The sequence below is a fragment of the Labrus bergylta genome, chromosome 18, assembly GCF_963930695.1.
Source record: "Labrus bergylta chromosome 18, fLabBer1.1, whole genome shotgun sequence".
Taxonomy (NCBI): Eukaryota; Metazoa; Chordata; class Actinopteri; order Labriformes; family Labridae; genus Labrus; species Labrus bergylta.
The window spans coordinates 23,839,173-23,864,108 of record NC_089212.1 but is presented as its reverse complement, the minus strand read 5'-3'; the positions used below and the strand labels follow the sequence as shown (position 1 = coordinate 23,864,108).

General features: G+C 40.4%; 3 protein-coding genes across 3 annotated transcripts; 1 reads left to right on the top strand and 2 right to left on the bottom strand.

Moving 5' to 3' along the window:
* Window positions 1–3,406: 3,406 nt before the first annotated feature.
* Window positions 3,407–12,971, bottom strand: LOC114922134 (exocyst complex component 3-like protein 4). Its single transcript, XM_029282902.2, has 11 exons — window positions 12,803–12,971; window positions 9,883–10,348; window positions 8,473–8,587; window positions 8,255–8,359; window positions 8,004–8,104; window positions 7,087–7,188; window positions 6,811–6,937; window positions 6,543–6,647; window positions 5,139–5,294; window positions 4,924–5,036; window positions 3,407–3,542 (listed from the first exon to the last, which is right to left on the bottom strand). The coding sequence occupies exons 1-11, from the start codon at window positions 12,879–12,881 to the stop codon at window positions 3,407–3,409; spliced, it is 1,605 nt and encodes a 534-aa protein (XP_029138735.2). The 5' UTR covers window positions 12,882–12,971.
* A 607-nt stretch (window positions 12,972–13,578) lies between these two features.
* Window positions 13,579–18,080, top strand: LOC114922133 (protein FAM216A). The gene is made up of 7 exons (XM_029282901.2): window positions 13,579–15,138; window positions 15,254–15,282; window positions 15,821–15,930; window positions 16,072–16,198; window positions 16,330–16,510; window positions 16,658–16,736; window positions 17,262–18,080. The coding sequence occupies exons 1-6, from the start codon at window positions 14,981–14,983 to the stop codon at window positions 16,713–16,715; spliced, it is 663 nt and encodes a 220-aa protein (XP_029138734.2). The 5' UTR covers window positions 13,579–14,980; the 3' UTR covers window positions 16,716–16,736; window positions 17,262–18,080.
* Window positions 18,081–18,262: 182 nt separating this feature from the next.
* vps29 (VPS29 retromer complex component) lies at window positions 18,263–24,468 on the bottom strand. The gene is made up of 4 exons (XM_020649697.3): window positions 24,312–24,468; window positions 21,011–21,202; window positions 20,050–20,285; window positions 18,263–18,812 (listed from the first exon to the last, which is right to left on the bottom strand). Exons 1-4 carry the CDS (start codon window positions 24,312–24,314, stop codon window positions 18,695–18,697), a joined length of 549 nt encoding a protein of 182 aa, XP_020505353.1. The 5' UTR covers window positions 24,315–24,468; the 3' UTR covers window positions 18,263–18,694.
* Between the last annotated feature and the right edge of the window lie 468 nt (window positions 24,469–24,936).

The window sequence follows — 24,936 nt, the reverse complement described above, 5'->3', positions numbered from 1 at the left end:
GTTTCCTCTCCTTACCCCCCCCCCCCTTTTTTTTTTTTACTTGTATACTTATTATTTTACTCTCTTTCATTTTCCTCCAAAGATTTATTTTGGGTCTTTTTGTCTTTATTTGATAGGACATTAGATAGAGTAGGGAATCGGGGTAGAGGGCGTGGGGAGTGGCATGAAGGAAAGGACCTAACAGTTGGACCCGAACCCGGGCGACACCCCCAGAGGACCACAGCCTCGTCACATGGGGCATCACCTCACAGCCAGCGTTAGAGCTTAATTACATGTTTTATGATTCTATCTTCTTTTGCTGGTAACATGAAAGTGAATCAGGTTGTCTAAGATTATGTTATTGTTTTGTCGCTTTCAATTAAAGTTATTTGCACTCAAATCGTTTTTTACATCGCAGGTCACACCCATTCACACTCTGATGGCACAGGCTGCTGTGTAAAGTGACCATCAGAAGTAACTAATCCCACACATTCATACACATTCATACAGCACTGACGAGTCTTGTCTAAATCCCACATCAAGTCCATCACCAAATCCGCCTTCTTCCACCTCAAAAACATCTCTCGACTCCGGCCCTCACTCCCCGACCCCGTCGCAGAGACCCTCATTCACGCCTTCATCACTTCACGCCTTGACTTCTGCAATGGAGTTCTGTTCGGGCAACCAAACACTGCCCTGAACAGACTCCAATATGTCCAAAACTCAGATGCCAGGGTTCCTTACATGTACCAAGCTCTGGCAGCACATCAGCCGCACCCTCATTCACCTCCACTGGCTCCCGATCAAGTCCTGCATTGAATATAAACTCCTCCTACTCACCTACAAATCTCTCCATGGTCTAGCACCACCATACCTCACCGACCTCCTCCATCCCTACACCCCGTCCCAACAGCTGCGGTCCACAGGCCTGCTCTCCACCCCCCACACCAAACTGCGATCTTTTGGTGACAGAGCCTTCAGTGCCTCAGCCCCCACCCTCTGGAACTCTCTCCTCACCGAAATTCCGCACTACTGCATCCCTGGTCATCTTTAAAAACCTCCTCAAACACCACCTGTTCACCAAAGCATTCAGCCTCATCTAACACTCCCCCCAGCATATCACCCACTTCCTTTCCCCTTCATTTGTTTGTCTCTTGTTGCCTCCCATTACGCCCCCCCCCCCCACACACACACACTTTGTAAAGCGTCCTTGGGTGTCATGAAAGGCACTATATAAATTTAAGTTATTATTATTATTATTGCCCAAGGACACATTGGACATGTGGCTGCAGGAGCTGGGGAATCGAACCCTCCGTTTGGAGACGACTGACTCTACCAGCTGACCCACAGCTGCCCCTACACCTTCGTCTCTGTCTTCCAGATCCTGCTCCTGGTGTTTTCCTGCCTTGTGCTCCGCCACCCTGTTGTACCTATACCTGCGTCTCGTTATCCCCTGATCTGAAATATGACTCAGCCTTTTTTTCCCGATTTTGGCAAGACGATGTCGCCATCTAGTGGTAATGCAATGAAAACAAAAACAGCTTTTTTTTTATTAAATCAGAAAGGTTTTTTTTATTACAGAAGTAGTGCATCTTATATCCCCGATACCTGATCCATTATCTTTTCAACAAAATAAAACAGCAGTACAAAATGAAAAACATTTGAAAGAAATGGCTGAAAATACAACCTTATAAGAGGGAATTAAAACCAGTAAACAAACGTCCAAAATACTAATCAAGGTAGCCTTTTTGTTCCGACTGAACATTTCACATTTCATTATTTCAGGTTTATATATGTATTTTGGGGTGGCTGTGGTTCAGTGGTAGAGTCGGTTGCCTCTCAACCAGAAGGTCGGGGGTCCGATCTCCAGCTAGTGCAGCCACATGTCAGATGTGTCCCTTGGCAAGACACTTAACCCCAAGTTGCTCCAGCTGCTTCGGGGGCAGCGTATGAATGTGCATGAATTTGCAAATACTGATGGTCACATGACATAGCAGCCTCTACCATCAGTGAGTGAATGTGTAGGTGTGAGCTCCGGAGTGAAAACGCTTTGAGTAGTCAGAAGTACCAGAACAAGCTCAAGTCCGTTTAAAAGGAAACACAAAAACATTTCACATAAAATTCACAACACATCTGCTGACGTATCAAAATGGTTCAAACAGAATCTGTAGTTCAGAAGTGTAGGATAAATAACTTCAACTGTACGACCACACGTTGTGTTAACTGTAAAGTTTGACAACATTTGGAACGCATGAAAAATTATATAAATTCATAAGTTAAATAAATAAAGAGATAAATAATATTCAAATATGAACATAGAAATTTAGAGACCGTGCCTCTTTGTCCGCTCAGTGTAAGCTAAACTTTAGTGCATAAACAAATAAGTATGTAAACTAAATGTACACAAAATCCCCGTTTCCACCAAGCAGTCCAGTTCAGTTCGGTACGGCACGCATCTATTGCTGTTTCCACTGACAAAAGTTGGGAATAGTACCAATATAAACGATCCGTGCCATCCTACTTTTTTGCTCCCCCCTCTGTTGGGGTGCCAGGCGTACCAATCAGACCCTAAAGGGTGAAGCTAGACACACTGCAGTCTGCTGATTGGTCAAAAGATTCATCACTTCCTGTGCAACAGCAGTAATAAAGGACAAACACAAAATGTGCTATATTTAAATAACCTGTGGATTTCCAGAGAGTAATTTCAAGGCTGGTTTTTTTTTTGTTGGCGCTAAAAAGCTGTCGCCATCCGGCTTACACATCCAGGCCGCTTAAGACAAAGACAAGCTTTTAAGGGGTTTGAAACAAGAGTAAGCAACAACGTTTCCCTTCAATGTAACGCCTTTTGATAACCACATCTTAACAAAATAATCCCTTAAACAGCGTAGTTCAGCAAAAAAAATTAGCATAAGCAGAAATTCAGCTTAGTATTTCTGTCAACGTTGCTCAATCATTGTGCCATTTTCTTCAACCATAATCCGGATAAATAAAAAATAAAAAAACATGTAAACAACTCAAACGACCAAAATAATTTTCCTATTTAGCTTTTGTGGAGATTGTATCTCTTAGCTTAGTGTCATAAGACTTGTGTTACTTTGCAAATCGAGGACAAAATATTTTTGCAACAAAGCTTTCTACAAAAAAAAGAATAACTCTTAAAAAGAAGACTTAAAAAGAAGTCCTGAGATGACAACAATATGTACGGAAATCAGATATGATTAGTGTAACTTACTCAGAAAGACCTACTTTTGTGTCAAAGCTTATCAAAGGTTAAGTAACTTCTCTGCTTGTTTATATATACAGTACACACATGTGTAACTTCAAACGAGGTTTTAAAAAGGTTGATATAAATCAGAGGTGATATCTTTAACGGAGTGGACTTTCAGCTCGCCTCTCTTTGCTTGTTGCAGTTGATTGTCGTCAGCCTTCAGCAGCACTTCAGAGCAGAGAAGCAGAACACAGATCTGGGTTGTCGCCCTGGAATGGCGTCCAGCACCTCCTCAACCTGCCATCCAGGAAGCCCCTTCCATCGTAGCAGTTTGGGCAGAAGATCAGGGCCCTCGCTGCAGAGAAGAACAAAACCCCCAGGTGTGTTTAATCCTGACAGCTGCTTTTACAAATACTGAAACAGATGTAACACTGGCTAACCTGCTATCACCAACTCGATTCTAGAGTCTATCGGGGCCCAAGGCAAAATGTATTGGGGAGGTACTCCAACCAGCGTTTAGTGGGGCAATGAAAGTGAATGGGATGAACAATGTACATATCAAAGGGGTGTAAACTCATCAGGGATGGAAAAAGCTGACATGGATCCAAACCCTTTAGGGGGGTCCGGGGGCATGGTCCCCCGGGAAGAGTTTTTTTTAAAATATCAGCTTTAAAATGTGAATTTACAGACGATTTTAGCATTCAGACCGACTAAAGAAGCGGTGCAAATAATAAGAAAAACACAATTGCTTGTCTATATCTATGTTCTGTTGTAACTTTTTGATAAAGCTTCAGTGAAACATGAGAAACCCGTGCTCCCAACCTTCAGTCCCTTTTTATAAATGGGATGAATTTGCAGAACAGGGTTCCACTAAGGGGTGATGTGAAGGGCAGTCACGATGCAAGTAGCTCTCAGGGCAGAGTCTGAGAGAACATAATGCAGTCATCAAGTATGGCAATATTTTCCCATCTTTTCTATCATATATATGTAACATTATCAATATATTAACCTGATGTTTTGCTCCTGCTGATTCTCATTAAGTTTATATTCCCTCTGGCCTAACTTATTAAATGTGTTGACCGGCTGTCACTTTAATGTTGCCTGAGATAATAATGAACCAGAAAGCTGTATGAAGTTACCTTCAAGCTAGCACACATTTCTCTCAACATCTTTACCTATGGCTACCAAACAGTAAATATGATCAGACAGGATGTTTAACAGAAAGGCTGGCTTGCTAGCCAGACTTCGAATCTTTCCACAGTGTTTTCACGGAAAAATAACGTGATGTAAATTAGCCATGTGCTGCACATTGACTCATTGAATCAGGTTTCATGCTTCTTGCGGTCGGCGTGCCGATATTGCGCAATCGCGGTCGGCGCGAGAATGGTCCGCGGAGGATCTATGCGCCCAGTCGCACACCTCCAAGATTTTGTAACAACGCGGGCGGGTTCGTGCCGACCGTGTTGCAATGATTGGCTACAGGGGCCAGAAGTACTTTCTTCGTGCCGTGTTGAGCAATCAGACTGCTCTGACCACAATCAGTATGAAACGACTCGACGTTTGCAGTAGACCCCCCCCCACCCCCCATCCCCCTCCAAATATTTTTATTGCAGATCTAAATGAATCACACAAATGACCTATTTGGGATCCAAAATGGTGAATTTCGCCGAAAGGCGACAGGTTTGCACCCCTGATATCAGTGAAAACGACGGCATAAAACAGCATGAAAGATTTACCTCCATGTTGTAAATATCTCGGCTGCGACAACCTTCACTGCCTCGATGTCGGAGCATTCCAACAGTTCTGCAACTTTAAGCAGCATGAGGTTCCACTCCTGGACACCAGGGGCCTGATAACATACAACAAATACAGAGTTTGAACTCATGATGGAACCAGTGGTTGTATCCAGCATCTACTTTTTCCACTGATTAGTCTGAAACATTGGTCACACCAGCTCTGCGATGGTGTTGTGAAGTAGCTCAGCATCTTCAGTGACAGTTTGTCCAACTTCAGGACTCCAGGACCTCCGCAGCTTTCTCTGACTTCTTTGGCGAAGATGTTTGAGGTAAATTTGAGTGATGACCTCATAGGCGTCATCCATCACTTTCTGCAAGAAACAAAGGCAGAAAGAAACACTGTTTGATTTTCTTCAGGAAGACGAGAGACAGTAACCAAATAAACAGCAGTAGACAGCAAATCCGGGTAAACAGCTGAATCTATTTTTATGTTTGAGGTCGCGGGGGGCTGGAGTCCATCCCAGCCCTTAAAGGGATACTTCAGCCGTTGAAACATGAATCTGTATTGACATTGGGTCATATATGTAGTAGAAATGTGAAATAAATTTTGAAGTTGGTGCCTTCTTGGCCAAATCCCAGAATGCACAGCATCGCGGGCCACTCCCACTAAGGTCCTCTATTTCAGGATCAGAAATACTTTATTAATCCCAGAGGGAAATTAGATCGTTAAAGTTTCTCCAAAATATACAATATAGCAGTAGAAATATAGTAATTAAAACATTTACTGACATATTTACTTCAACACGAGGCCGTTTCCTCAACTGATTCAGAGATTTCTTCCAGAATTGATTTTGGAAATTCCTGGCAGAAAACAGACTCTATGTCTGGGTCCATAGGCAAACAGTGAGAGCACCGACACTACCAGTCTGCCCCAGCTCGATCCGGCCAGGGCTCCTCGTCCTCACCGCCGCCGACAGGCAGGCCTTATGTCTCGCTGGCCAGCGGGCTGCAGCAGCAAAAGCACAAGCCCGGCCTGTCGGCAGCAGCCATCTCACCGCTATATTTATATTTTTTCACCATTATCAGCTTTCTCCATAGAGCCTGTTAGCATAGCTTCCAAGCAATATGGCGGACGTTAAGTTTCGATTCTGAGACTGAGTTCCCACCCACTGATCTGTGATTGGTCCGTAGCTTCAGTGTTCGAAAATATGAGGAACTAGCGTTGTAGTTTCACCCTGCTGACAGCAACAGCTTCCAGTGACGCAAAAATCGTCATTTTGCATCACTGGAAGCTCCTTTTCAGACTCTGAAATACAAAGATTTCCAATCTCAGGGGAAAATGAAGGCGGGATGCACGACCATTCAAAGATACTACCAGGTTTCTAATGATACAAAGCTTAATGCAAATGGGTGAAGTATCCCTTTAAAGGCTGCATACAATACACATTTTCCTCCATTCATTAGAATCGATTAGATTATTTTGTTCTCTTTTTAGTGCTAGAAACTGTCCGATTTTTTGTAAATAGCAAGTTAGTCGTATGACTCTAAATCGGCATGAAATTGTGCTTTAATATAGAGTCGCCAATTAACCCTTACTTTAATACTAAATGTCCACTTACCTTCAGTATGTCCTCAGAGCACTGTGTCTTGGGAAAAAATTCCTTTAGTGCATGGCTCAGGGAGAAGAGCTTTTTGTCAGTTTTGAAGTAATTCTTAAGATGTCTCTGTTGGACAAAAATGTAGATTTAACAACACTTAACATTTGTTTGTACCTTATTTGTGCAACTTGTTCTTCAAAGGAAGAGAACAAACATGCAACTGGCAAACTTGACTCTTGAAAATAGACATCCATAAACTGCAAAAAGAAAACTTTATCAGGACAGTTACCTCAGTGAGGACAGACACAACTTCACGCAAAAGTTTGAAAGTGGAGTCCTCCATCTTTTCAAGTGTTGCCACAGTTTTTTGAGGAATTGATCCGTTGATGGTTGTATCTTTCTTCTGGACATACTCCCTGAAATCATATCAAAAGACTGTTGCCATTGCTATAAATGATCATGAGTCATGCAGATTATTGGATGTATTAATTGTGCGTTTATTTTTTGTACTGCAGTACAAACTGAACTCAATATTTGGAAATGAGACTGAGGTGCTTGGGCTTACTTGAGATGTTTGCAGGAGTTTAAAGTCTTCAAGAAGTGCCACGATTTTGGCTTGTCCCTTTTTGCTTCTTTGCTTAGAGTCTCAATCTGCTCAGCAGTGTACCTAAAACCAGAGAAAATACTGTTATGTTAAGTTAAAGCAGTCATATTATGCCCTTTTTGGGGTTTGTATATTTAATCTATGTACCTACTAAAGTATGTTCACAATAGCTAAAGTTATAAAAAAAAGTGTCTGTTTTCATGTTCTGCCGCTCCATGCTCCGGCTCGCTTCTGACTCTCTCTCTAAGGCTCTGAAGTGCCCACGTTCAGAGTCCCCACGTGTGCCAAGTCTGATCTGATTGGTAGGCCTGTCGGCTCTGTTGTAATTGGTCAGTTGCTCAGCACGGTTCTCGGAAATGTCACGCCCCTTTTACCATATTGGGAATGCAGCCACTTTGTCTCCGAAGGGAGCAAAAACATTAGCACGTTAGCACTACTTTGCTACCGCAGGCTACGGCATATCGTGGGCGTGCAACAGAAGTTAATGGGCGTGCAACATGAGCTGCTGGGCTTGCCACAACGAGCCAATGGGCTTAGATCAGTGATCTCACACTGACAAGACGTCACACTAGCAAAAATTTTTCAAGGGGGAACCGAGCGTTACATGCAGCTAATGCTACAGCTAGCAGGAGGAGGAAGGAGAAGCCGCGTTTCCGCAGACTTTGAGTTTTTGCAAATAGATGTGCCTAAACATGCACAGGACACTTGGAAAACACACTAAAGAGCATATAAAACCAGAAAAAGCATATGACCCCTTTAAAGTAATGACTCATGAAGTGTTTGATTTCATAAATTTAAAATTTAAAATCTTCACGACCTAATGTAAGTGTTTTTTTCAGGGTAAGTTGTGAGATCTGTGTAATAGATGATTATCTCACCTCTCCAGGAAGCTCAGCAGCTCTTTGAAACAAACCTCCTCCACCCGATCAGACAGATGTTGACTGATTTTTTGTGCTTCTTTAGGGATAGCATCAATATACTTGAAGTGAAACAAAAAAGCAAGGAACCGTTTTATTATGAGACACAAAAGAAAACATCCAAAAGCTGAAAAAGAGGAAACAAACTTTGAATTCTTAAAGTAAAAAAATGAATCAAACATGAACAAAAATAACTCTGGTTTTCTACGTACCTGAATCATGTCCATATAAAGTCCAACAAAAGCTTCATCTGTATCACTGCCTGATTGGTTTCTCTCATTTTGCAGGATTTTCTCCAGGGACCCTTTGACATCTGTCTGCAAACAAACCAAAAAGATGAGGTTGAAGCCTGCAAGCTAGAGACCTGACCTGCACCAGCACTGTACTCTTCCTCAGCCCCACCAGCTCTAACAATGTAAAGTATTCTTACCTGCACTACTGCAAGCACCGTGTCTGTTGCTTGGACAAACCAATCTAACAACAGGAGATGGTCGACTTTTGGTGGTTCCAGTCCTGGAAGGTCTGGGAGGTCGAGGTGATCCCGACTGGAAAATGACCAAAAATACAAACATCAGAACGGTATTTGTTGAATTTCATTGTCTGATACTCTACCACAGAAAATACAGATAATACAAATAAGTAAAGAAGATTATTGGTATTCTGTGCATTATTAAAGGCATTGAAAGTATGGATGAAGATACTTTTCAAGGTTCAAATTGTTTCTAGGTGGATTTAGACTCAGTTATTTGTAAAACAAATAATTCAGCTTTTTGAGAACTTTCTTTCATGGCAGAGTTAGATTAGATAATTAATAGTCGTCTTTTATTTCTGTGATAATTATAAAGCGATGGCTAGCAAGTGATTAGCTTAGCATAGACTGTAAACTTTGGGGGAAGTAGGTGGCTTTTTCCATCCCATCATGATAAAAACAAAACCCCTCTAACGGCGCGGTCTCACTGGCCATCCGTACCCAAGCACGCTTCAACCCTAAAGTCCAGTTCGTTTAGCCAGTGTGACCGCTCCGTATCGTGCTCAGGCACGGTACACTTCATGCACGAGCACAAGCACGTGGGTACACAACGCTGACAGCCTTCATTATAGAGAAATGTTTGTATCATGTTTGCATCTGATTAACATGACTCAATATAAGCCACAAAGTAGCTGTCATGTTCTTTGTGTTGTGATGTGCGGCCGTCCGTGCGGACTCGGCCGCGCGTCTATTTTATTTTTTTATTTATTTATGGCTGTGTCTGATTAAAATTGTTTAAAATAAGCTGCAAAGTCGCTGCTAAGTAAAGTAGCTGTCATGCTCTCTGTGTTTTTCTCTGATGTGCAGACTCGACTGCGCGTCTCTTTTTTTCTCTCTCTTTGTAAACTGAGCACGCTTCATAATAACATAAAGCGTGCATGTGTTGTATTATGACGTTATGTACAAGAGGTAATCGTGCTTTTAGGCACGGTTAGTCCTGGCCAGTATGACCGCGGGCCGTGCCAGCCAGCGTGGGAATGGCGCAGCGGGGGGCAATCGTGCTTGAGTACAGCACGGTACAGATGGCCAGTGTGACTGCGCCCTAAGACACATTAAAATTAAAATATGTGCAATAATTTTGTTGAAACTTGTAAACCAAAATATAAGAGACACTTCACCCTTTTTTATACGGTTTGTGAGGTTTTGAGGTAGAATAATTAGGTTGAAGAAGTGGTGTATTTATGCTAAGCTAATTATTTGTTGGCATTAGCCTAATTTTATTAGGTATGGGAGTGATCATTTCCTCTAACTCTGCAACATTTCCAACAATAAAAAATACAAATAAAAAGCCAAGAATGGAGAGAAAGTTACCTCATATATGCCTGTAAACCCCAGTTCAGCAGCACAAAGGAACTCTGAATGGAGCTGATATTTTGGAGTAGATAATGGAGGTGAGAAAATGTCTGACAATGGTAGCACTCTATCAGACATCCCGTCAACTCCATACATTCCAACAGGGGGTGCAGCCTCACAATCTCATTGCTCGCAGTTTCCTTCACATTTTCCAGGTGCTGCAGAAGTTTGTTCTTCAGATCTTCTGGTGGCTTTGGGAAGTGTTGGGACACCGAACTTTGTATGATCAATTTTTGACGTCTTGAATTTGGCTCAGGTTGCAATGAGTTACAATTTCCATCCACACAGGTGTTTGCATCCACTCGTAGAACTTCAGCTAGCTTCTGAAGAGAGATCTTAGCCAAACTTTGGGAGAGTTGATCCTCGTTGGTGTTGAAGGTGTTCTGAGACAACAGGGTATGCCCATCATATGACTGGTTGAAGTCTATGAAAGAGTCAAATTTAAGAAATTAAGTTAATAGAGAAAAACAATTTGTGGCTTCAAGCAAATTAGACATTCATGTTCCCTAGAGGATAAATTGTCATAACTTTTGTGATCCAGGGTTTTGTGATTCTTCTCGTTGTACCAGCAGGTCGGATTGTCTGGTTATAATTTCCAAATGTCTCTAAATGTACATAATACAGTCCAAATTCAAAACACTGAAGAGAGCTGCTTCCCCCCAGCCCCCTCCTCCCTAGAGTCGATGTGCACACATGTAGCTATGTCACAAAGATTGAAGCTTCAGTGTTTAGCCAGCTCGGCATCAGTCTTGAATCCTTTCTGCGTTCTAACCTCTCTACAGTTTTTCAAAAGCATGGTCTGATACGTCGGGCTATTTAAGGTTCTCCGAGTTTCCAAGTTGGAATTCTGACTTCATCAGGAACGCCCCCCTGAAGTCAGAATTTCAACTTGGAAACTCGGAGAACCTTAAATTGTCCAAGGAAACAATCAAACATGGCTGCTATGTGCGTCACAGTAATGTAACTATTAGGTTTAACTTATTCCTCTTTTTGTGTATTTAAATCAATCACACTGATAGCATCATGCAAGTTCCATCTGTGGACTATGGGGCGCCGATTGTAAAGTTGCACACACAACAAATAACAACAACATTTCTCCACAATTAGCCCTAAAACATCACTTTTTATTCACATTTAGAGAAATATTTGTGAACTTTGTCATATTTACTTATGTGAATAAAAATTTAAGATAATTTCATTGGCAAATATAAACGTTAAATATTATATCTAAATGTTGAATGTTTTATCTAAATGTTAAATGTTATATATAAATGTTAAAAATACATGTCCTGATTCTAAATATTTAGCTACATTTCTAAACATTTAGTTTACATTCTAAATATTTAGCTTTGATCCTATATATTTAGCTAAGATTGTAAATATTTATAATCAAAGCTAAATATATATATATCGAATATAGTGCCTCTTGTCAACAGGCAAGGCAGGCAACTGCTTTGGGCCTGACAAACTTAAAACCACAGCAGAAGCTAAAAAATGTGCAAATTTTGCAATGACAGTAGGAAAACTCCCTAATGAGGCCCCATTTGACAGCACTCACTCCCGTTGCCCTGCTTAGAATCTCACATATTACTCCTTCATTCAAATTAAACCGCTGAAGGAAAACAAAGAGGAATGATCTGTCTGGGAGTGAAAAAAGAAAGAGGGAGAGCGTTGAAACACTGGCAGACATAATGGTGGTTGGAGGGGCCCCTAATACATTTTTGCCCAGGGCCCCAACAGACTCTAGACTCGCCACTGTGTGCTAATAATATAAAATATACAAATGCAGCTTAGATAAAACATTCATGCTTTCCCTTTACCTAAGCCAAAAAAATTCCCAGATGAACTTGCATTGAAAAGTTATCAAGCTGCCTTGCATAGTTTTAACATTGGATCACATCAAAGCGGAATAACGGGTTTGTAATCCAAGCGAGAGTGAAATTAGAGCCAATGACAAGTTTACACATCCAGCTTTGGGAACGCCTACAGGTACACCTGTGTGAAGCACAATAATAGAGTGTGTCCTCTCTAAGCAACACCCCAGTAGCTATTTGGGAATCCTCATGCCTGATATTAACACCATGGCCATACCAGTTTGATCCGGTCTGGTCCGGCACAGTTTTCCTGGTATAACTCCAATACCTTTATATTTTCCTCACCAAGCGGTTGTTGTACACAGCTTTTTAAGTATTATACCTGTCTAAATATAGTATGTCTTTTATCATATCTAATCTTGAAACACACTAATTTATTCTTGCTGTCACAAAGATTAAACAGAAAAGAATTCAAAGCATAAGAAACGTTTTTCTTTTCATTTTTACTTTCGGAAATTGTTTTTCAGCACTGATATTTATATATTCTGTCTGTCTTTTGTTATTTTCACACTTTATTTTGAAGGGACTTCATCAGCGGTCTAGTGCAAGGTACACAGAGTATACACGCTTATTTTTCAGTCTTCATAGGGTGTACCCACTTCTAATCCTCCTCTGATTCACACCATTGATTGATTGACAATATTCAGTAGTATGCTGTGAATTATTTTTTTCCTAGGATGGTGAAGGGATGACCTTCCCTCCTCTGTCTCAAATTGCAGAGTAGTCTTACATGTCATTGTTTATAACAGAGGCTGTTTATCTTCTGCAGGACAGGCCACTTAAAAAAATAAGAGCATACCCACTTCTTTAGGCATCACTACACCACTGTGCTTTAAATGTCCCACACCTAAATGTACACAACTTTGATTGATGGCTTGTGGAAAAAAAAAATCCACAATAATAACAAAAGCAACAGTTGTAGATTAAGAGGACAGCAATAACAGTCTCAGTTGAGCATGTAAACTTAGACAATAAAAGCACACCCACAATAACAACAGACTTACCTTCTGGCAGAAAATTGTAGTTATTGTCTGTTAAAAGCCTCCTGCCGCTCCGCTTCAGTTTAGCCTTCAGTCTAAACATTTTTCTCCTCTCCAGTTTTATGGTTTGATTGTTTAGAGCAGATTATTCCCGTCGGCTGTCTCTTTGGAGTACTGCACCTTCCCGCTCAGAGCTGTGTTTTTCTGCCTTGAGTGTATAGCACGGATTCCTTATGTAGATAGATGAAGGGTGTTTCCATGACTTCATCAACACACTTTCAGTTTCCTTTTAGTGTAAGCTTAGCAGCAGGGAAAGGGAAAGTGGTTGCATCATGTTGAGTAGAGCATACAAATTACAACTCTGCTGCTTATGTACTGTAGGTGATACCGAGCTGGTGGTGGTCCGCAAGTGTCAATCAAAGTAGTACAATACAGTTATTGATGGTTACATGATTGCAATGTGTAGAATGTTTAAAGACAAAATGTGGTCATCAACTTTAAAGTATGATTTGTACTGATGGGGGAAACTGCTAGTGGTGTACAACCTCTGACTTTTTTATGTCAAACTTGAGAAACATGCATGTTATCAGAGAGTAAATAGACCCCACCTTTGCATCTGACAGACTTTGCTCTCAAGGTGTGACTTACGGTGAACAGAATAAAGGAAGGAGATGTCTTATCCTGATTACTTCAAAGTGTTTTCCTTTCATTTTCATTTACCCCCCCCCCCCCCCCCCTTTTTTTTTTTTTACTTGTATACTTATTATTTTACTCACTTTCATTTTACTTTCCCAGATCACCCCCAGAGGACCACAGCCTCGTCACATGGGGCACCACCTCACAGCCTGCTTGAGTCATGACTGGCAAGCTGAATTTCAAATGGAAACCTCAGGTTGTTTGAATGCACCACTCTTGCTTATTGCAAATACAACTCTCATGACTGAGAAAATATTATTTTGTACAATATAAATTTAATTGAGTACACTTCTACAGTATATGCATATTTTGATTTCTCGACCCTTTTTGTCACATGAACTACAGTTACATATTGGTGTGGGTGTGTCGAGCTGAAAATTTCCCCTTCTCAGAGAGACAAAGCCATTCGGACTTTATCAGGGTGAATCCCAGCTCTTTTCCCCACAGCCCAAAGGAGATCCATCATCCAACTGTTGGCTGCTGGATTTCCCCTTCTCTGAGAGACAAAGCTGTTAGGACTTTATCGATCCATCATCCAACTGTTGGCTGCTGGATTTCCCCTTTAATCCCAACAAATGGACACAATAAATCAATATGTCCCAGAGTTGGAGTTCACATTTCAAGAAGAATGCACTCAAATTGTGTTTAAGGCTGAAAACAAAATGACACTTATCTACTGACTTCTTGTTATTTGTTTTGAGTTGAGGTTTCATTCTGGTGTTTTGCTGACGCTTTAGATAAAGACCAGAGTTCATGAAGTTCCCTCAGAAGGGGAGCCACCCAGAGCTGTTTGAACCGGGGAAAGCACCAAATAGACAAGAAAACAATATGACTGAAAGTTCTTGAGTGACAGCCAAGACAAGTAAAAGTGAGGGGCGGAGCCAGGAGGTGGCCAGGGCGATCCTAGACATCTGATTGGCCACCCCAGTGGCAACAGCAAAGTCCTGAAGTAAGATTGGCTGGTTGCCTTTTCAGAGACGGGACTTTTGTTCAAATCAACTTTTTTGGCTGTGTTACAACAAGCTGCTGTTAGCTTCCTTTGCATTTAAAAGTAGCCCATTTCATTTGTTTAGAATTTTAAATAGTGACTTTGAATATAAGGAGCAGTTTTCAGTGGGTCACGTCTTTTTTTGTCAAAAAGTCTTAGAAGCACCTTTTTCCACCACATGGCAACCTGCGTGCACATCAATTCTAACACTAAGGGGTCAGAGTTACATATTGCTCCTTTAATTTTTATTTACATGGCAAACAATGAAGGACGAGACACTTGACTTGCATGTTTCAAGAGTGAACAAATAACTTAAAAATGAAACCAGTCACACTCTGCATATCTGTGTAAAATATATCTGAGAGTTGAATCCAGGATGTTAAAGTGCACGGCTCTGTGTTTGTTTTTTAAATGTTTGTTTTCTGAATCAGATATTAAGCTCGAGCTGTGGCAAAGGTCACACCCACTAGCCATCAGACGTCTTAGTTTACTAATTATCTGGCCTGACCTCCGAGTGGATGGATATGTCTCAGACTGGAGTTGAACTGGCTGCTGCTGCTGCTGCTTGTACGGAGGATACCTGGCTGCGTCTTCATCCTCCTAAAATGAAAAAACAAGTGACATTTGCAGAAGGTCAGACGGTCTACAGGCTGCATCAGGATGACGCTTTTCAAAGGTAGAGTTTTACTTCTTATTTCTAGACCACAATAAAAATCATCCTCTAAAAATAAGTTCTTAAACCATTTTGTAAATGTCTCTGAGATTATGTGTTTATCTTTTTTCATGTGCAGGAGTATTGGGATGAAAGAGTCAAGGATGGGTAAGTTCCAACACAAGTTTTTATTAAATATAAACAAATCGGCAAGAAAGAAAAGGAGAACACAGATATAGATATAGGACAGTGTCTTTTAATTCCGCCTTTTCTGTCTATTTCACTTTATTACAGATTACAGAGTTCTAATGTGCATGCTCTATGTCATTGTTAAATGAACAAAACAAGTCTGCTTACATGTGTTGCTCTGAAACCTGAGACAGGCTTTCTATCGTGTAACTCAGCAGTTTGAGATCAGTGGAAAAGAAAGAAGGAAATCCTAAACCTGAACGTGACCCTGCATCACGCTTCATGAGTTACAGGAAGGGAGCTGTTCTCATGCTGTTCTCTGATAAGAACCTCTTTGGTTTGTCACTTTAATCAAGACCACTTACAGGCTTCTCCTTTTTCAAACACACGTGTAGCAGATTAGCGGCAGCAGGTCCAGCCTCTTAAACTGGAAAAATAAAATATTGATATCTGATCTCAGCAAACAATGATTAATGACACACTAAATGTTTGTTTTTCTCTCTCTGGTTGTTTTTAGCCGCTCGTTTGAAAACTCAACGACCAAACGTCAAAAGATGTGAACCGCAGCTCCATGATGTAAAAACTGTACAAATCCCCCAAACAATGACAGCAGGCCCTTTTCTGAAGGTAAAACTGCACTACTCCACAACCCCTCTGGTCGTTTATAATTAACTAAATGTTCTTCTGGAAGCTTCAGTCAGCCTGACGGTTGAGGTTTGTCTGAGTGTGGATCTCAGCAGTGACCCCTGACCTCTGTCTGTCCCTCAGCACACAGCGCTAACACCAGCTCAGAAGGAGTATCTGTACACCATCGCAGCTTCCTACAGCACGGCACATGTGCGTGACCTCATTAACCAGCATTACATGAACGTGCTGCACAGGTGTATCCCAACAGGTGAGCATAAAGGTGTTAGTCAAAGACTTGTTTTTGTTTTTCCAGAGTGTTCCAAGTTCTCAGTCGTGATATTTTAGAGGTTAGAGCCGAACAGAAATCATTTCTTTAACATGTTTTTGTTTTTTTTGCAGGTCACAACCCTGAGAGAGACGACCTGGTTGTGCCATCTTCTGTGAACTTACCTGGGACTGAGGGGAGAAGCAAACATCCATCAGGAGTGTTTTCCCCAACTAAACACAAAGAGAAGATACAAACAGGAGCAAGGAATCCTGGGAAATCCTCTCTTTCAAATACCCCAAGCAGACAAACAAGGTGGGAGACAGAACTTCAACAAATAAAACAAGGAGTAAAAAAAGACAATTACAAATCAATTTAGAGCCACAATGACATTTAAGAAGTCCTTTACTTTAAATGCATCATATTTACATCATTTTACACACTGTTTTGTTTGCATTGCAGGTCTTATAACACAGCAGCATCAAAACAAACAAAGATGGAGAAAAATACGTCAGCTTAATAAGAAGGAAAAGTCCAAAGAGTAAGTCAGTAAAATGTCTAAAATGGCTTCTTTTTATTTTCTATGGCTTCATTTTGGAGGGTCACTTTGAAGACAAGCTTCTGCAAAACTGTCAAAACAAAGTCAACAAACCAAAGTTGGTGATGACAAGAGAGAGAGGGACAGACTGAGACGACAGCTTAGATACTTAGACCCAGCCTGCCCCAGTTGCATGACATCAAATGGTTCCACCCCTCTCTACCTGAAGGCAACCTGAAGGGGGGAGATACAAGGCAACAGGAGGAGCATCCAGGACGACTGCACTCACTATACTGTATATATGTAGAGTACAAGCTGCTGCCAAGGCCAAAGTGCAGGACTAATAGATTTGTCTGTTGTACCATTATTCTCCTCGACATCATGGTGTGAATCGTTGCCCCTTTGATTTGTGTTTTTCAGAGATCATATGAGACTCAGTGCTTTGACTTGTTGTGTTCACTGCTGGCTGTAGAGCAGATTGCCCCTCTTGGATAATAAAGTTTACCTTGTTCTGGTTTTTGTTTTCAGGAGGTGGAATGAAGCTGTCGCAGAAGCAGGAGGAAGAAGAAGAGGAGGAAGATTCTCTGAGTGAATGTTTGAGTCCACTCTCTGTCGGAGAACGGGACGATGACACGTCTTCCCATTTGTGACATTGCGATTGTAAATTTGAGTTTTCATGTCAAATAATGTGTGCAAGGGAATTTCACTTTGTCCAGTAAACCTTCCAGTTATGATAACAGACAGAGTGTTTTTCAGATTAAGGATCTTAAAGGGATCAAAATGAGTTAGTCAAACAGTCAACCTTTAGAGTCTTCAGTGTCGTCATTATGTCAAGTTAAAACCTGCATCAATAATGTTGTGAGTTAACGACCCCTAGTGGCAAAGAGGGAAACCTTTAGGAGACATCATTTTAATGGAAATCCCGTGTTCACTGCATGGGATCACATCTCATCACCAAAACCTCCAAAACAACCTCTTAATGTTTAAACAATATAAATATTTTATAACTAAGAATAACCAAAAAAGAAACAATCTGTCAGTTGTACACACATGCTTCATCTTTAATTCATAAGACTTGCAGAAGAGACAGAAATCTAAGAAACAATGCATTAAGTATTTTCCCTCCATGTTATAAACCTTCCTCTTACCATCATACTCTAAAAACACCTTTCTATAAAAATGTTCTCACTGCACATTTTACCACTTGAATGAGTTGATAAAATGCCTCATTTCTTGTCTGACTTTTGACCAAAAGTATTTCTTTAGAAACAATTATAAAGTTTATATATTTAGACTTGTTTTGTCTTATCTTTTATTGATTAATGCATTAAAATCAGTGTGAAAGAAGGGGCTGTTGCTAAGTGTATCTCTAATATTTAACCACTAAGAACAATGATCATTCTAATACATTTCTGTGTTAAATATAAGTATTAGTCATTATATGAATACATTCATTTTGTGTTACCTCGATAGTTTAGGCTTTCTATTAAGCACATCTTCTATTTCAGAATGAATTCAGACAGTCGAACTTGTGGAGTGAAATTTGATTTTTATTGTGGGGCAAAATGAATGAAAAAAGGCCGACTACGTGAAGCTAAAGGCCTAAAGGTTGTTACATGTACATGACATGACGAGGGCAGACATAACAAAAAGAAAGGAAAGAAAAAGAAAGAAAATGGCACCAAATATCTTTTTTTGATAACACATACATGTGACATTATTGCATTCTCTACAGTTACCAAATGACAGCTTGGATTCAAGCAACTGCTGATGACATATAAACAATATAATACACAGGTCTTTTAGAGTTAAGTTACTGAACAGTTTGTTACAGCATTAACATTTGTTGGTGACTTCAGGGCAGCTGCTGCCCCCTGGTGGTAAGGAATGAAATGATACACTGAGCCACGCTAACCCAACTCTCCCTCTCCCCTTCCCCCTCCTCCTCCGCACGCCTTCCTTTAGGATTTCTTGTACTCGATTCTCTCCACCTTGACGTCGTCACCAATCAGCTGATAAACGTACGTCACCACTGTAGACGCCTGGATGTCCATTAGTACAAAAGAGGGGATGATGTTGCTGTAAGGAGAGAAGGCAGATGTGTTTTAGGTCAGGGCTTTTCCTGCACTTCTGAACGCTGTTGATTACAGTCGGTCTGGTTCTACTGTTACACCTGTTACACTGAACTTCACACTGTAGGAGATCATCGGCTGCTGCAAACATTAAGGTGTCTTTTTAAAAATGAAAAAATGTACATGTATTTGATAAAAAACTGGGTTCAGTCGAGGAGGAAATGTTTCCAATGCGGTAGGATTATAGAAAGAAATAGTCCAGATTAAGATGTATCCGATCTTTATCCTAAAAAACAACACAGAAGCATAGACTATCGGCCTTGTAGGAGGTCTGTCCTCTCTGTATGCTGCTCTGTTTAATTGTTTCTTCATTGCATTTAAGTAACAGATGGAGTCAAGAAGAATCCTAATTGAATTCATCTCAGCACGAAGACCCAAAACTAATCCTATGGTGAGGTACTATGACATGAATTTACACACTGCGACTCCTCGACAGTGCTGTGACAAAGTCACGTTGTCATTCCGCCTTACTCGTACCTGCACATTGCATTGCATCGGCGTAGTTATGGTGCCCTCAGTGTTTAATTTTACATTATGTGACAGTGTTGCAGAAGCAAAAGAAGCACGACTTGTGAACAAACTGGGACACCTCCACAAACACACTTAAACATGCACACACACATGAAGATGGCCCCCACCGGGCCCGAACCACCGCTTTTAAAGGTGTTAGTTATTTCTTTTGACCATATATAAACTATCATAAAAACAGCTCTTTGGGCTCAACATATGATTGAATCACTGCCATTTTATCGAGACGCAAAATAAGAAAGCCTCGAGTAAATATTGTCATCACAACCTGCAGAATAATTCAGTACGTTGTGTCTGCTTTTTAATTGTTTCTGTCTGTACTGTGTAACGCTGGTGATAAACTTTAGGTTACAGAGGTAACCCTGGTTCTTAGATAACATGAGTGAGGTTTCTCAGAATAGAGCATACCTAACATTTTGGCGAGATACTGAGCGAACATTTGAAAGAGAACTAGAATTCCATGTTGCGATATAATCTGAAAACATATTTCTTCTTAGTTGGTGTAAATTCTGTTTTTTAATAAGACACTGAAGCTCACAGTGTTCCTACTGAGTTTACGTTGTAAGTATGAGAAGAAATCTTGTTTTAAAGTTAGAGCAACATGCACGTGTCAGAGAGAAGTGGTTAGCCTTAATTAGTGTAGGTGAACCCTTTACCATTCCAGTGCGCTGTAAGCTCCTGTAGCAGAGCCTGGGTTGATGTAGAACTTGTTTTCATTCTCGAATGCCTCAAATTTGTGTGTGTGCCCGGAGATGAGGATGTCCACATCCAGCTGTCTCTGGAGCAGCGCCAGACTGGCCATGTCACCCCAAGGAATCACCTGGTGGCCGTGGATGAGGCCGATCTTAAACTGGCCCACTGTCACCACCTTCTGCTCCGGGTAGTTCAAGTTCTGAGGGGAAAACGTGTGAAGTAAGATCGTGCACTTTTTCTTGGTGATCTACCAGTGGAAGCTGTGATATATTTTGGCATAACTAGTCAAAGGAAACAGTAAAAAAAAAAAAAAAAAAAAAAAAACAGTTTTAAAGGATTTTAGTTCCGCCATGTGGCTGTTTCTAAAAAATGTGAACCAGGCAGGTTAAACTGAAACTGCAAGACGGGAGCTATTAGAGTTTCATTACGCTGTAACTAGGTTTCAGTTCCAACAAGAGATCCATTTCCTCTCTCTTTGCCGTTACATAAATCATGTCCTTTCCCTCCATGTAATTTAATTTAAGCACCTGAATCATATTCTCCTACCTACATTTAGAGACATTTTCATTTCACAGAATAAATTCATCTCTAGCATTAAAGAAACCAAGTCGCTATTTATTGTGTGTGTGTGTGTGTGTGGGGGGGGGGCTATTTTTATTTGGAAAGGAAAGCTATAGAGCGACAGGACATGTGGGGGGAGAGAGTGGAAGATAACATGCACCAAATAGCATCAGGATTTGGAGTCAATCCTGCAACAAGTGTGACAAAGACTGTAGCTTCTGCACCTACTCTACCAACTGAGCTCCATCAGCCCCTATTTCTTATTTTTGTTGTTGGGTGGAATGAATATGGCAGGGTTATTTTCAAGGGTTATTGGGGCTGCTAATGAGGCTTTTGCCCCTATGGTTGTCTACAAATACACACCTCGTCAAAGTCTCCTCGGACTATGTGGACGTCTCCAGCGAGAGTCTTCAGGTAGTCATAGCTCTCCTTGGTGCAGAGGTTGCCTGTGCAGAGAATGTGCTGGATCTTCCCGGGGACTAGCAGCTTTTTGAACTTGGCTGGGAGGGTGTTGCACCGGTGGGGGATGTGCAGGTCACCTAACACCAGGACCAACTGATAGCATTGCACACACACACACACACACACACAGACAGGTTAGGAGACTTCAGGCTGCTTGATGCTGATCTTTGAAAAGGTAAGTGGGCCAAGGATGGAGCCCTGTGGGATGCCACTGGTGAGGATGCACACATCATAACCACATCACTAAATTTAGTTTGTTAATATTTAAAAAATATAGTTCAAGATCAGCAAAATAGTATCACGATTTATGTTATGCACCCAAACAATTTACTCCAGAGCAATTCCATGATATGAATAACCAGTCTTAATTCATAAAGCTCTATTTGGAAATAAGCAATGTTTGTAAGAAGCAGAGTATATTGAGTGTCTGAATTCAAACTAGATATACATTTTTACTTCAAATAAAAAAACAGGCCATTATTGGAAAATCTCAGCACAGCTTGATTCCAGACACTCAATTACACATGTAGGACATAAGAGCAGCTTATTTTTCCACACAACACAAGTCATCAGAATCAACCCTGTAACTCCACTGAGAAACAGAGGGATACCTTTAAATATTAATATGGGTAGCAATTAACTACTCTGGAGAGAAACATCCATTTAAAGGTTCTTTCCTACACCCTACATCAATTTAAAACATCAGTTATAAACAATGATAGCTGTTGAATTAATTAAAGTGACAAACACACACAGGTTTGTTACAATGACTTGTCACAAGGACAGCTGATGATTTCTGAATAGGAAAGAATCCATTCACAAAGTTTCAATACAGGTTCTTGAAATATTTCATGGGAGTTTTAGGATTCCGCACGTACTTATTTCTGGATTATTTTGAGTAGAAAAGTAAAATACGGTTATCACGATATCTGATATTTAAACTTGGATATAATTCTGGTAAAAATCAAACAAAATCGATACCTGTTTCGATACCACAGCAACAGAAATACAAGTCTGTAGGCACCTGATATTAGATGGAGTGTTTTTAATTACTAAGAGATGCATGAAGAACCCTGCACACTGTCTAAATTGTACAAATATGAGTAATATTTCAGTACCACAAACATTGCAGCAGCTTTGGGTTAAAAGCATGACAGAAGAGCTGCAGTTTTTTAAGCGCTTTGGTGCTTTCTTTTAAAAACAATCATTTAAATCTGGGACATTGTATCATCAAACCTGTGGTATTGAAAAGTATTGAAATGTTGAAAACCTTAAAATATAGCTTTTTGTTAAAAACAACAGCCATGAGAAGTTGTCATTACAGCATAGCTGCCTGCTGGGCTCCAAATCAAAGCATTGCGGTTGATTGAATTTGCTTAAATAGTGGCTTTGGAACCCAGACACAGCAGACCTCTATAACAGCTACGCAATCCCATGTTAGTGAGCCAGGTAGAAAAGTGAGCAGAAAAACAGGGATCCGACACAGAGCGTGGGAACTTACCCGGTGACCAGACTGGTTGATTGAAGACGTGGGAAAAGGAGCGGGAGGAGGAGAGAGAGTGAGATAGAGGAAGGCAGGGTGTGCATGTTGAGAAGGACATGAGGCATGATCAAAGATTGGGGGAAAAAATACAAAAAGAAAAAAGGGTTGGGACAAGAGGGGGAAACTGAAATTAGAAATTAAAAAGTGAATGGATTACGTGGACAGATATTAATGGTTCAAAAACAAATCAGAAAAGTTAAATAACAACGTGGTTGAATCGATTGTTATTGTTGATGGTTAGTGACAAATGATGAAGCAGGTGTATAACTTTGCACTGACTTAGTGAGCGCATGCAAGCCAACAAAAGACTGTAATGAAAAATCAACCAGTGATGAAGCTTTAAACTGCACCTAGACGTGTGCTTTGAACAAACTTTGTGTTTCAAACTACCGGAGCATCAGTTGTAGTGCTGGACAGTAACAAAGTTAATTTACTTCTTACATTTAAAAGAGAAATGTCGTACTCATGACTCTACTACATTTCTATAAATCTTCTCGTTACTAACGATTAATGCTCTGAAGTTAGCGGATGGATTTTCTTTCTGGGATTTCTCTCTTTTCCTAAATCTGATCCAAGACAATAAAATGTGTTCTTGTAGTTCTGCGTGTTGTTTGTCTGAGTGGTGTTGCCATACCCGGACGTCGTGCATTTCTAGGGTTTAACTTTGAGCAAACAAAGAGCAAAATATCACGCAGCTCAGGCAGTTAATTTAGTCAGAGAAGGATGACGATTCTCCACCTGCTCTCCCGTGGCCTGTGTCTGCAAAGTCAAAGTTTTCTCACTGTGTGAAGCCTGGCTGATTATTTTTTTTGGTTGTTCCTATTAATTTAGAACAGCAAATCTGGAAATCTGTAGCATGCACTCAGCATGTGAAACTGCACTCATGCATTGTGAAAAAACAACTATGTTTTTTAAATTAAAAAGTCACTTGCATACTCTAGTGTTTTTTAAAAGCATGTACCTTAACTCTAGTAACAATTACACTGAGCCACTTTAACTTGTATTGGGAGTAATTTGTCCAGGAGTATTTACACTTTGACTCAAGTGAGGAAGTCGTGCACATTGTTCACCTGCACAGAGACAATGTGTTGAAGGTGAAAACCTGAATGGATGAATTCATAGAAAACGCGTTTTTAATGTAAATGTTCAAATTAATCTAGTATCTTAACTCGGGAATCGGTGACAGTGACAGTTGAGGTTTAATAATTGTGCTGTAACACCATCAATGCTGCACTGGAAGAGTAACACAAGATCAAGTCCCTGTTCGCATATTAGCATCGCAAGCTAACTGGTTGGCAAACAGGAACAAAAAAGTAGAAAATATCGTGAAATAAATTAAACACACGACAAGAACACAAAATGAATAAACATGACAAATCAAAATAAATCAGTGCAAATGAAACGAGAGGGTTTTTTGGGGGTTGCTTTCGGTTTTGTTAATTATTTTTTTTGTAAACTGAAGTGTTCAGCTGTCATGTGATCGTTGATCCATTTCGGAAAGAAGCTTCAGTAAAAACCCTCAAATTAGTGGCCGTGAAACGTCGACGTCGCTCTTCTTACGTCGAAAACTAGTCTAGGATGACATCATACAAGCAGAGCACTCGACAGGCGGTCTGTAAACGACGGAAATTGAAGCATTTTTGCCCGTTTCATACTCACCATCTTCTATTTTGCTGTTTCTGCTAGTCAACTTGAGGAAGCGCCTACGCACGTACAGCGTCAAGCCGTCAGCCAATGAGAGAAGAGAACACTAGCGTAGGCGTCAAGCTAGGATTGATACTTCCTCTGTTCCTTTCAAAATAAGATATTGACGTTGACGTTATTGCCCAATGATTTTATTGATGTTACTTTCTGTTTTTTTTCTTTGATTGGTGGATTTACGTTATTTTAAATTTAATGTGATGTTAATATTGACTTGTGGAACTCTATTTATGTATGAATGATTTTTGTACAGTAAGTTAAATGTCTTCCTTGGCGTACTTGTTTGTGTTGTCAACTTGTGTTGTATGAGATGAACTGTAAACTGTGTTATTATGTTAATAAAGTGTATAATAAAGAAATAGATAAGAGGAATCTGATAAAGTCAAACTTTTGAGGCAAAAAGTTAAAATGTTGAGAAAAAAAAAAATCGAAATTTCGAGAACAGGGTGAAATACAATTTCTAGAATAAAGTCGAAATGTTGAGAAAAAAGTAAAAATTTGGAGAATAAAGTCAAAATGTTGTCATATTGTCAAGAAGAAATTTGAAATGTTTTCGATTTCAAGGATAAAATTTAAATGTTGA